Below are 13,419 nucleotides of genomic sequence, written 5' to 3'. Positions count from 1 at the left end.
GTGGAAGCTATCAGCCTGTGGCACTGCTGAGGTGTTATGGAAGACCAGGATGCTTCAATAGCGGCCTTCAGCTCTTCTGCATTGTTCGGTCTCATGTCTCTCATCTTTCTCTTGGCAATGCCCCATAGATTCTCTATGGGGTTCAGGTCAGGCGAGTTTGCTGGCCAGTAATCCCATAGTCATTGAACCAGGTTTTGGTGCTTTTGGCAGTGTGGGCGAATGGAAAATGAAGTCAGCATCCCCATAAATCTCGTCTGCAGAAGGAAGCATGAAGTGCTCCAAAATCTCCTGGTAGACGGCTGGGTTGACCCTGGTCTTAATGAAGCACAGTGGTCCAAAGTCCTGTTGCTCCTTGGTCCAAAGTCCTCTTTTCTGATGACAGCAACTTTTGCCAAAAGCACCAAAAACTGGTTCAATGACCGTGGGACTTCTTTGCTTGATTGGCCTTTCCATTCTTCCTCCATACTCTGGGTCCTTGATTTCCAAATGAGATGCAAATGTTGCTCTCATCAGGAAAGAGGACTTTGGATCATAGAGACCGAACAATGCAGAAGAGCTGAAGGCTGCTATTGAAGCATCTTAGTCTTCCATAACACCTCAGCAGTGTCACAGGCTGATAGCTTCCATGCCACGCCGCATTGAGGCCGTAATTGCTGCAAAAGGGGCCCAAACCAAGTACTGAGTACATATGCATGCTTATACTTTTCAGAGGTCCAATATTGTTCTATGTACAATCCTTGTTTTATTGATTGCATGTAATATTCTAATTTTCTGAGATGGTAGATTTGGGGTTTTCATGAGCTGTACGCCATAATCATCACAATTATGACAAATCACGGCTTGAACTATCTTGCTTTGCATGTAATGAATCTATCTGATATATTAGTTTCACCTTTTAAGTTGCATTACTGAAATAAATGAACTTTTGCACGATAGTCTAATTTTTCGAGCTTCACCTGTATAGCCATGGTTGTGGAAATGCTGATGAAGCATCTGAGTGTTGAAGTGTGCTAAGCCGAGAACAAGCACTCTGCAAAGTATTCCAGGAAAGATTTATGCTATTAATTAAAAATTAATAATTACCCTTGATTCAACAGTCCGGAACAGATAATAAATGCGAGGAGGCTGGTGCTGGTGAATGCCTCATTACACTTAAAAGTCTTGGTTTGATCTCCCACTTTAGAGGTTTGGAAATCATAGCAACATTTACATTGGCACCCCAAGTTTGTGACAGCAGACTGCATATGACTCCTAAGTGATGAGATGTTGACTAAACTGTATCTCTAAATTAAAAACCGTAGATTGTATAAAAGAGCCTAAATCTGGCTTTGGTTGCACTTTGAGCTAAAGTGTGACTGGTGTTATCTTTTCTCTTATCATAGAACAGAATTTGTATCCTGCATCATGGATACAACAAAGGGTGATATCTAGTCTATTCCTTCTCTTTCTTACTAAAAAGGTATTTCAATATGCAAAAATCCAAGCCATCATGGGTTCTAGAGGCTAGTATCCAGTAGTGGGATTCAGCCAGTCCGGTTTGGTCAGGTTTGGGTTCAGGCAAGCGAGGGAGCCAGACGGAGAGCAGCAACAGCTATGCCGGACAAGTTGAGGAGTGACTGGGCAGGGCAGGGGGTGGAGGCAGGCAGAATGTTTACTACCAGTTTGCTCAAACCAAACGGGACTGGCTGAATCCCACCACTTCTAGTATCTATTGTTTGATGACTATAGCATAAGCCTATGGTGAGGAAGGAAGGAAGGAAGGAAGGAAGGAAGGAAGGAAGGAAGGAAGGAAGGAAGGAAGGAAGGAAGGAAGGAAGGAAGGAAGGAAGGAAGGAAGGAAGGAAGGAAGGAAGGAAGGAAGGAAGGATTGTTGTGTGCCTATGAAACTAAGAAAGGGGAAGGATATAATAAAACTAAATGAAAGGAGTCTGATTTTATGAAATAAAATTGATTTAATACATGCAGAGATGTTGAACTGTGAATAAAAGAGCTAAAGTGTATATCAGAAAATGACATCCAGGTGTTGTGGCTGTATATGGAAGTAGAAATTCACAGGTTGGTGATAGTTTTACCCTATTCTGTAGTGAAAGGAGGTAACAGAAGAACTATATTGAGCCAACTAAGGAGGAAATTGTTCTGTTAAGTAATATAAAAGGATGGGTGGGAATGAAAAAAGAACAAAGTGATTGAGCCATTTGGAGACCCAAGAATAAATGAGACTGGCTGCCGAGTATCTCAGAATAGTCTGAGTATCTGCTTAGAAAAAGTTGTTTGTTTTAGTTATGAGGTTTAAGTAAAAATATAGTATTCATTCAAACACATAATGAAGTACTATATAGTAATTTAAAAGCATTATTGGTTTGATTATGATGAAAAGTTCATAGAATGAAAATGAGGTTATAAATGGTGGGAGAATGTTGAAGAATGGGAAGCTTCCTTCATAGATGGTACATCACTGCAGGAATATCAAAACACGGGTGTAGTTTTTTTTCTTTAGTTTATTCAATGTGCCTTACAAATCTTTGGCAGAATTCTCATTAATTCTGTGTGAAAGGTAAAGGTGGACTGTATCTGGATGGGCAACCTGGATTTATACTGGGGCAGATATGCAGCCAGATTTTGGTACTTCAGCAAGTCATTGAGAATATTGGGGGGCGGGGTGGAAGGCGTATCTGCTAGTTTAGAGAAAGCACGTGAAGTGAGTAAGTATGAATAAAGGAATGCTTTGTTCAGATATGGAGTTGGTTCAGTTGTTGAAATAAGAACTGTTTTTAATGGAAATACAGCATGTGTCTGAATGAAATGCTTATTGACTGGTTCAGCACTCAGCAGGATTGTTTCATGTATAAATGGATACTTGTAAATGGACGGTTGTGGTGATGTTAGAGGTGTGTCCCTTGGAGACGTGAATGTATGCACACTTCTATGATTATATGTATTTAACTGAGAACCCAAATCTTGGCTTTTCCAAATGTTTCTCCCCTCTTTCCCTCACCAGGCAACATTCCTACACCTTTTTTTTGTACACTAGCCGATAACCCGGCGTTGCCCAAATATTTATTTATAGGGGGGAAATGTCTGGACCAAACGTAATTTCTAGGGGAGCCCCCTTGCAGAGTTCTGTGAAGCCGTTACCATGGCAATTCCACTGCACTGTATAGTAGAGGCCATTTTATGGCAGTACAGTAGAAGCCATTTTAAGGCACAACAGGCTATATCATCCCCCCCCCACTTTCTGCTACTAGCAATTTAAGCAGGACAAATTAAAAATAAAGAGATGTGCTTGCAGTCTTTCTGAAATACAAAATAAATGGAATTCAGTCTTTAAACTGCGTATAGAAATCCTATAATTGTCCAACCTTCACATTTGTGATGTAGGAGGTCCTTTCTTTTCTGCCTGTTCAGAATATTCCCCTTCTATGTTGGAGAAATTTGCTAAAGGGCGGACTTTTCTTGAAAGATTGAATACTGGAGTTAATCTTTGGTATATCTTAATATATTGATCCTGGAAATGATTTCAGAAAGAGGTGCAATCAATGCAGATCTTTCCATATTGGACTGTTTGATCTGAATACCAGATACCACCTGCAGTTAATTGAGTGCCTTTTGCATCAGTTGAAGCTTGTTGGATCATTGCAATTGACCAGCAGAGAGCACATGCTATAGCTAGAGACAGGGTTGATTATTTAAATTTCAAAGGAAAACAAGAAGAGGGGGGAAAAAATCAGCTATATTTGAAAACGTGTGAAATCCTTCCAAGAAAAGGTAACAGTCCACAAGGAATAAAGAGCATAAATATTTTGCATTGATTAAATTTGATATTTGTTAAGATGGATTCTATAAGTTTCTTTCATAGAATATATTAGACAACCTAATGCTTTTTATAATAATAGTTGCCAATTTTAATCTGTTTTGTCAAAACTATCTCACTGAAGGCACTTCCTGACAGCTAATTTAACACACACACACACACACACACACACACACACAGTCTTTCTCTGTGGTATTTCCCCACTTCCATTTAGCAGTAATAACTTTTACTTAAAAGTACTATTTTAAGGCAATCTTCTCTAAGTGATGCTCTCAGATTTACTGAATTTTAATTTCCACCATTCCTAGTCATAAAGTCTTGCTAACTGGGAATTTCATGAAATGATTCTGGGCACCTCTGAGGAGAGAGAGAAGAGAAAGACACATTAAAGTCAAACTCAGCAACTCCAAGCACCTGCATCCATGCACTTTCATTGGCAACTGAGATTTGATGCAGCTTTCTAGGAATGTTTTTGATACCACACACGTACACACACTCTAATGTTAACACTATTCATTTATTATCTGCAAAGTCATTTTGATTCCCCATGTAAGGAATATTGCCTTCCTGGAGAAAGGCAAGATACCAACTAAAACAAGTAGTTCATCTTCTATTCCCACCCCTGACATATTGGCAACATGTAAGAAGAGTTTCTAGGGATGCGGTGGCTCAGTAGCTAAGATGATGAGCTTGTCGATCAGAAAGGTCGGCAGTTCGAATCCCTAGTGCCATGTAACAGAGTGAGCTCCCGTTATTTGTCCCAGCTTCTGCCAACCTAGCAGTTTGAAAGCAAGTAAAAATGCAAGTAGAAAAATAGGAACCACCTTTGGTGGGAAGATAACAGCATTCCATGCGCCTTTGGCGTTTAGTCATGCTGGCCACATGACGATGGAGACGTCTTCGGACAGCGCTGGCTCTTCGGCTTAGAAGCAGAGATGAGCATCACCCCCTAGAGTCAGGAATGACTAGCACATATGTGCAAGGGGAACCTTTACCTTTACCTTGGCAAGTGCGCCAAGGTGTAGAATGCTTGAATGAAGCATCCCAAAAGAATAACTTTAAAGAACAGGTAATATGTACATTGTAATCATTAATAATTTTTAAAGAAAAAAGGATGGGAAATCTAATAGCAAGCAAAATGAAAGACTGAGCAATTTTTAATTTAAAAAAGCCGAACATTTAATTACAGAATAGCATTCACTAGTGAGTTTAAGTGATCTGATTCATACATGAAGACACTTTTTGCAACTGCATTCTTATAATATGCTCCCTCTTCCAAAAAACCCCGAATCCAAAGCAACAATAAAATCTAAATGTACATCATCTTATCATTAAAATTAGCTAAAATCTCATCCTATTTTAAGTATGACAAGGGTTTGCATGTATACAGTAGAATGGATAACACAGTGGATTCTTAAAAGCTTCCCACTCCCTTGGAATGCCTGTACATAACAAATACTTCAGAAACTTCCCTGAGCTTTGAGTGAGTAACTGAATACAGATCATGCTTACCTGGTTTCACTATTAAATATAGGCTTTCCCCTGGATGCAGCTATCTGGGCTGAAAAATCAGTGACCACCAGATGGCAGCCAAGGGCTAGGGTGATTTTTGTGGCGGCCGCCTTTTTCTAACATCTATGGCAGCAGTCCCCAATCTTTTTGGCACCAGAGACCGATTTCATGGAAGACAAGTTTGCCATGGACCGGGGAGAGGAAGGGGGGAGAATTGTTTTGGTTTCACTCACTTGCCCGCTGCTCACCTCCAGCTGTGCGCCCCGGTTTCTAACAAGCCATGGATCGGTACTGGTTGGGAACTCCGCCTGATCTATTGGTCATCCAGACTTTTTCACCCCTAATCTACTTAAACAGAATCCCTGAATTTATTGCCCTAATCAAGAGGCTCATAAAGAGGACATCTTGATGAAAGATAAGACATAACTCTTAACAGGTGGGAAACTCTGTGTATACAATAAAGTTAACACAAGTCATCAAGTCATTTAGTCCCAAAGATTACATGTTGTTCTAGAGTGCAAGACTGGGATGGAACACATCTGGATTTTTAAAATGAAACAGGTCCTGGGTGCTCCTATTACAAAGTGTGTCTGTGATGAAGGAGCTTCTCTAAACACACAGTGGATGCTACTGTGCTGGGACCAATCACAAGACATGCACATTTGTCAAGACAAACAAAAGAAGTTGCTTTCTGCCATGTCATCAGGACCCCCCCCCCCCCCCGCTCTCTCAGCTTCCCGTGTCATTTTTAAATAATTATAAAGAAGTCCTTGGGGTAATGGTAGATATGCCCAAACAGAACATGCCCAATTTTAAACCAAAGCATGCCTTTGACAAGAAGGCAGCCCATTTCCAAAACTAGCTTTTCTGATGAAGAGGCGTGATGCCTTTATAAGAATTTGGGAATCTAAATAAGATGTGTGCACTTGTCAGGGGCTAAATTTAATTAAATGTAATAGGACTTACTTCCAAACAGAATGCCCTGGCTGAGCTATTTCTCTGTAGTCCCCACCCATTTAGAGATGTGTATCTCTGGGTTGTCTGTTTTTATGTGCTTTAAAAGTGGAAGATACCATATTGTCTTCACCCAACACAATCGTATGAAATACCCCATTTTATAGGCAGATTCTTGAAGAATCCGTCCTTTCGCCCCATTAAAGTGAATTAAACATGGCTTCCGTCTTGTACAGGTGTTGCTCACCACGTTGCTCAAGTCCATGTTTTGAACTTGACTCTACAATTAATTGACAGCATTAACTGTTATGAATGCTTGACACTGAAGGCTGAAGGCAGAAGGCATATGGAAATACAGAATTTGGCAATATTGTTCAGAATGACACAGACCGCTGATACTTCTTTGCTACTTTGGTTGATCGGTTGATTTGGGATTGTTCTTGAACACCAGAATTTAGTCTCTCTTGGGTTCAGAGACTAAAGAGATCATTCTTAGATAGCCATCAAAGCAAAAACATCCTTGCTCGAATTAGGCATTTATGCAGAAAGGCTTATACGCTGTACGGCTGAATCCCAACCATATATTGATGCTCTTCCTTCTACCAGGAATACATATTAGGCCCACTTATGGCAATAAAAGCACATTAGCACATATAGCACAACAATGAGATGTTCTGCAAGGAGAATTATTGGAAATTTTTTGGTATTTTGGAAAACGAGAACTTTGTAAGCTCAAGATGTTTGTAATCACAATTAGAACAATAAGTCATCCCTGCAGTAATGATCAATTCAGCAAAGTGTAAACACTTGAATCTCTGATATTATATAATGCATGATCTGATTCTGCTGCCATTTGCCATTCCTGAGACTCGTAAGTCATCATTTAAATGGAATAATAGTGCATATCAGAACAATGATCCACAGGATTAACTACAGATATATTTGCAAAGAAAGAAGAGCACCCGACACAACCAATCACCCCATTTTTTTTTTGCATCCGTTGTCTTATTTTCACCTCTTCAGCAGCAAGCAAAATACCAATGGTGCATATTGGCTTGTATCACAGTGATCCACGAGGGAAGGTGTAGCGTGCCAAACATCAAAGAATTCATTTGCCCAGACAAAGTGCTTCTGGAATCTTTACGGAGTTTTCCTAAGGTTCTGATTCCTATTTTTTTTTGTAAAAAAAAATGTATATGAATTATTACAGTCTTTTTTTTTTTTTTGAAGCTTACAAAAGTAACCTAATGTGTACAATGTGAATTAGGGAAACAATAAAACATTAAAATAAATAATTAGAAAAGCATCATTATGGCAATGGCTTAGTAAAAATCATATAGCTAAATTTAAAAATATTGATCGGGAGAAATTAAAAATACAAGGTAACAGAAACTGCTGCCAACAAATCAAATACAGTTCATATTTCAGCCTTCTTTTCTTTTTATTACTGTTTTGCTGTTACTGTTATAATAAATTCTACTTTATTATAAAGTTACATTAACAGAACTTTGCAAGTCTGAAAGTACATATCTCCCGCTCAGGGGTAGGTTCCAGCAGCCGCTACTGCCGGTTTGCTCGTGGTCACACAGTATGCATAGATCTATAAAAATGCTTCTGTGTATACGCAGAAGCCAAAACCAAGATGGTGCCACCTATGGCACAGCCGGGAGAACTGGTTTGGGAGCGTGGCAGGCCTGAGCCGCTGCCGGTTCCAGCGACCCAGGTCACCAAACCATTACCGGTTCGGTCTACTACCAAACCTGTAGGAACCCACCACTGCTCCCACTGTCTCTTTTACAGCCTGAGAAACTGAGAAAGACTTTCTCCACCCATTGTACACCTATGGGTTATCTTAGCTGACTGTCCCTTGTCTGACTGCTCCCTAGGCAAAATTTCTTTACTCTCTGTCTCTAGATCTTTCTCACATATCATTACAAGCACACACCCTCCAAATCAATTAATGACAAAGTTCTTCTTTAAAAGCCAGCATTGTTGCAATGTTCCCTTCAGAAAATGATCTCTAAAACTGGTCTTACCACATAAGAAGTCTTGTTTCTAATAAATACCTGCTGAATATTCAGCAGAGTGACAAAGAGAAATTGTCAGATAAATAAGGGAACATGTAGCCATTTAGATTTATGTTTATCTCTCTCCATCTCTATCTATCCATCTGTCTATCTATCTATCTTCATTTGCACTAAATCTCTTTCAAATTTTTAAGGACACCCAACACAACTATTCCACTCAAATTCACAAAGGCAATTTTTCTTCTTATGGGGGTTCCAGATTATTTACCTAGAGAGATCTAACCAGGGAAAAGTTCCACTATTTTCCCACTGAGATCAATAAAGTCATAACAAATACCAGGTGAAAAAGGGCCAATTTATTTGAGAATCTATTAGATCTATTAACCCTCCCAAAAAAGCCAAATGAAAATCAGCTGAATTACGTAGAGCTAATGAAATGGGGCTAATGTGTGTGGATGACTAATATATGGCATCAAAAAGATACAGAAAATTTTAACACTTCGCTCCCATCTAGGGGCTGTCTGAATTTTTGCAGCTCAGTTAACCTTATAATTGTCTTCACTTCTTCATGACTGACAGCAATACCCTATGGAGGTTACCTGTTTCAGCCTCAGGTGCCTAAAATTGCTTACGCTGCTTCCCTATTTCACTCTGATTAAACAAGAAAAATAAAATACACTGAAACACCAAACGCAAACACTTTAAATTTTAGTTTATAAATATTCACCTGTGAGGCCAAACTAGACTTCCAGCGAAGAAATGTAAAGACGGTGTTACTTTCCTTGGATTCAAAAAACGAGTCGTAATCCTAAAGATAAAAAAAGGATTTTTGAAATGTGTACTTTTAAAATGTTCATCCATCAACACATTAATCAAGGAGAGAAGCAACTTAGAACTGAGGAGAAATTTCCTGACAGTTAGAACTATTAATCAGTGGAACAGCTTGCCTCCAGAAGTTGTGAATGCCCCAACACTGGAAGTCTTTAAGAAGATGTTGGATAGCCATTTGTCTGGAACGGTATAGGGTTTCCTGCCTAGGCAGGGGGTTGGACTAGAAGACCTCCAAGGTCCCTTCCAACTCTACTATTGTATTGTATTGCATTGTATTGTATTGTATTGTACATAAATATACGTTTGTGTGTGGGGGTGTTTGGGTGGGTGTGGGTGTGCCCTCCAGATGTATGATTAATTCCCACAATCCTTTGCCAGTATAAGTTAAGTCAGTGTTTCTTTTACTCTGGCAACTTTAATATGTGTGGATTTCAACTCACAGAATTCCCCCAGCCAGCCATACTGACTATAGAATTCTGGGACTGAAGTCCACATCTTCAAGTTGCTGAGGTTTAGAGACAAGGATTATAGGAGTTAGTCTAGTACAGCATGAAAGTGGTGTATATACTGGGGTGAAATCCTACTCAGTCGGTTCGGTTTGCCCAAACCGGTAGTAAAAAATATTTAACAAAGTAAAAAAATGTTCAGATTATCAGCTGTGCTGCACGATAGTAGGAACTTTTTTAAAACTATTTTTTTTTAGCATTTGGGGTTCGTTTTTACTCCCAAGAGGCTTCCCTGAGGCCTGCTAGGCCAAAAACGGGGGTGGGTGGGGGGTTGGGGATGTTGAGAAAGAAAGAAAGAAAGAAAGAAAGAAAGAAAGAAAGAAAGAAAGAAAGAAAGAAAGAAAGAAAGAAAGAAAGAAAGAAAGAAAGAAAGAAAGAGGAAAAGGCGAGGGAGGAAGGACCACAAACCTGGCACTAGACACAGCTTCACCTTGAAAGAGCACAGCAATCCACGGCTAGAAGGGACCTGGAGGTCATCTAATCCAACCCCCTGCTACAGCAGGATATTGTTAAGGTGAGTTTCTGTATTTTGACCCGCCAGTCACATGACTACATAGCCATGCCCATCCAGTCACATGACCACCCCCACCAAGCCACACCCACAGAACCGGTAGAAAATGTTTTTAGATTTCACCACTGTGTATATAGTCAAAAAATGCAATTTGATCAACCAGTTAAGATATATAAACAAATAACTAATAATGTCCCCCTGGAGATACAATTGTGCTCACTTTCCTAGAAAGCGCTTGAGAATTGGCTCTGTTCCCAGGTCTGGGCTTCATGTATTAATGTATTTGTAGGGCCCCTGCTGTATTTATTCAGTTTATTTCTTGTGTGTGTTTGTTTTTGTCTTCTGGGTTTTGTAGGCCATCTAGAATCTAATAGAATGGACAACTATAACATATTTAATAAGCTAAATTTAGAGTTGAAAATAATTCTATTTTGTTTATCCACCTAAGTGTCTGGTAGAAATACAACAGAATAGTTTGCAGCATTTGTCACAAAAAAATTACTGCTTTCCTTATGATATGAAAACAGGGGACTAGAAATTAAAAGGGAACAATTTAAGTTATAGGCCTTTGCGGACGATCTAGTGTTTGTGTTAGAGGATCCTATGAAGTCTGGTATGAAACTTATTGAGGAATTGACAGAGTATGGGAAAGTAGCGGGTTTAAAGATAAATATGACAAAGACTAAAATGCTGGTTAAAAATATGACATCAAAATCGAAAGAGGAGTTAACGAAGAAATTAGGTATCCAAACTGTCAAAAAAGTCAAATATCTAGGTATACATTTATCTATGAGGTGTGTGTCCATCAAAGAAGTTAACTATACTAATTTGATCAATAAAACTAAGAAAGACTTAGAAAGGTAGAAAAACCTACAATTGTCCCTGATGGGTATGAATGTATTACCAAAATTTCTTTTCCTATTTCAGAATATTCCCATTAAATTAGAAAAAAAAAGTTTTTTAAAGGATTTGAATCAATTGGTTTCGAAATTTATTTGGCAGGGAAGAAAACCAAGAATAAAACTCAAGGCTATGCAAGACACTAAGGAAAAAGGAGGATTTGGCGTACCAGATTGGGAACTTTATTATACTGCGGCCACTCTAACATGATTAAAAGAATGGATAATGTTGAGAAATAAAAGATTACTCAAATTGGAAGGTCATGACCTCCAAGTAGGATGGCATGCCTTCCATTGATATGAAATACAAATATTTCAATAGACACTACATCATACAGTCCCTGTTATTAATATGGAAAAAAATTAAACACAACCACCATACCAAAACACCCATTTGGCTATCTACGATGGAGGCATACATACACCCAAATTTAATTAATATGGAAAATATAGTTACACATAAAGAGTTATTGAACAGACAGGGGGAGATCAAAACTAGATTATAATTGGCATCACAAGGGGTATAAGTAGAATGGTGGTCCTACTTACAGATACAATCAAGGTTTGCACAGGATAGGAAGAAGGAAGGTATTGCCAAAGATTACACAATATTAGATAAACGTTTGATACAGACAGAAAACAGGCTGATCAAAGTGTTGTATAAATTTTTGTTGGAATATAAGCTAGAGGAGGAACATGTCAAAGAAACTATGGCTGCCTGGGCGAAAAATTTCGGTTATAATATGGAATTGGCTAAGTGGGAAAAACTTTGGATACTTAATCAGAAACTAACAATGGCTACGGCGTATATAGAAAATCTTTATAAGATGTTCTACAGATGGCATCTCCTCCCAGCACAGTTCTCCAAAATGTTTAAAAATCTGGCCCCAAATTGTTGGAAGTGTAAAAAAAACACCAGGCACTTTTTATCATATGTGGTGGACGTGAGGCAAAAAAATATTGGAAAATGATTCAATCATGGTTAGAACAAATGGTGGGAGACCAAATCTTGTTTAAATCAGAAATTTTTCTCCTAGGTATAATACCGGAGGGTTTAAGAAAGATACACTTTATCAAATTATAAATGTACTAACTGCGGCTCGCATAACTTATGCACAATATTGGAAAAAATAAAATACACCATCAGAGCTAGATATAATCAGAAAAGTGTTGGCCTGTGCGGAAGCAGATAGGCTCACTCTTGAACTTAAAAATAAAGGGGAATCAGAATATTTTAAGTCTGGAACAGATTTTATGATTGGTATAAGACAAGGTGACAAGACTGGAACGAACTGTAAATATTGTGATTGGACAGAAGGATAGACAATGTATTAAGTAGGCCCGTGATGGCGAACCTATGGCACGCGTGCCACAAGTGGCACGCGGAGCCATTTGTCAGGGCACGCGAGGCGCTGCCCTGTCAGCTGAGTTCACCTTTTTAAAAGCTATTTTTCGCCTTCCCCAGGCTCCAGAGGCTTTATAGGAGCCTGGGGAGGGCGAAAAGAGCCTCTCCCGCCCCCCCGGAGGCTTCAGGGACCGTCCCTGAAGCCTTCGGAACGCTTAAAACCACCCTCCGAGCAAACCGGAAGTGACTTCCCGGTTGCTCGGAGCGTCATTTTAAGTGTTCCGAAGGCTTCAGGGACCGTCTGGACGGCGGAGGGAGGGTGGACTCTATAGCCTTCCTGCCATGCGTCCCGCACAGGAATCCGTCCCCTCGGGGCTTTGCGCAGGCGTCGCAAGGATTAAGCCGAAAGGGAGGGGGACGGGGAAAGTGAAGGGGGGTTTGTTGTCCTCCTTCTCCTTCTTTCCCCCTCCGGCTCGAACACGGCGCCGGGACCCGGCAGGCAGTGAACAAATCGGAGCCTGCCGACTGGAGGAAGAGGGTGAGAGGCGGGTCCTGTGAACGGCGGCAGCAGCGGCGGCAATAGTCGCAACTCGGCGGCGGGCCGCCCCGGCTGGGAGACAAAGGAGGGGAAAGGCGGCAAGCAGCTGAGTTACGACTATTGAGCGCGGCACCACGCCGCCTGAGGCAGGGATCGAGGCGGCTGCGTGGCGTGCCTGGAGTGGCATGGCTAGAGGAGGAGGAGGAGGAGGCGAGGGCGGCGCGGCCGAGGCCTGACGGCTGCGCAGCCGCCTCGATCCCTTGCGCCGGTCCGCCCAGCCTCTGTGTGCTCGCCAGGGCCCGGCCTTCACATCGCTGCCGCCGCCGCCGCCACAATGGGCTCGGCCAAAGGGAAGTCTGTCAGGCCTCGGCCGCACCCGCCCTGGCGGCGGCAGCGATGTGAAGGCCGGGCCCTGGCGAGTGCGCAGAGGCTGGGCGGAGCGGCGCAAGGACGCCGGGCCCGAGGCGCCGTGCGGCGGAGGCGAT

At 40.9% G+C, this 13,419-nt stretch overlaps 1 protein-coding gene across 2 annotated transcripts in view; it reads right to left on the bottom strand.

Annotated features, from left to right (window-relative positions):
• Nucleotides 1-4,965: 4,965 nt before the first annotated feature.
• The window catches only part of SH3BGRL2 (SH3 domain binding glutamate rich protein like 2), a 34,312-nt gene continuing 25,858 nt past the window's right edge, over nt 4,966-13,419 (bottom strand). For both annotated transcript variants that reach the window (XM_081941072.1, XM_081941073.1), the window contains exons 3-4: nt 9,032-9,112; nt 4,966-7,445 (exon numbers count right to left, since the gene is read on the bottom strand). In XM_081941072.1, the coding sequence (XP_081797198.1) occupies nt 7,431-7,445; nt 9,032-9,112 (96 nt within the window). In that variant the 3' untranslated portion in view covers nt 4,966-7,430. The remainder of the gene's footprint in view (nt 7,446-9,031; nt 9,113-13,419) is intronic.

Source organism: Natrix helvetica (assembly GCF_964273705.1).
Source record: "Natrix helvetica genome assembly, chromosome: 2".
Taxonomy (NCBI): domain Eukaryota; kingdom Metazoa; phylum Chordata; class Lepidosauria; order Squamata; family Natricidae; genus Natrix; species Natrix helvetica.
The sequence above is the reverse complement of the archived record's forward strand: the minus strand, read 5'-3'. Positions and strand labels throughout refer to the sequence as shown.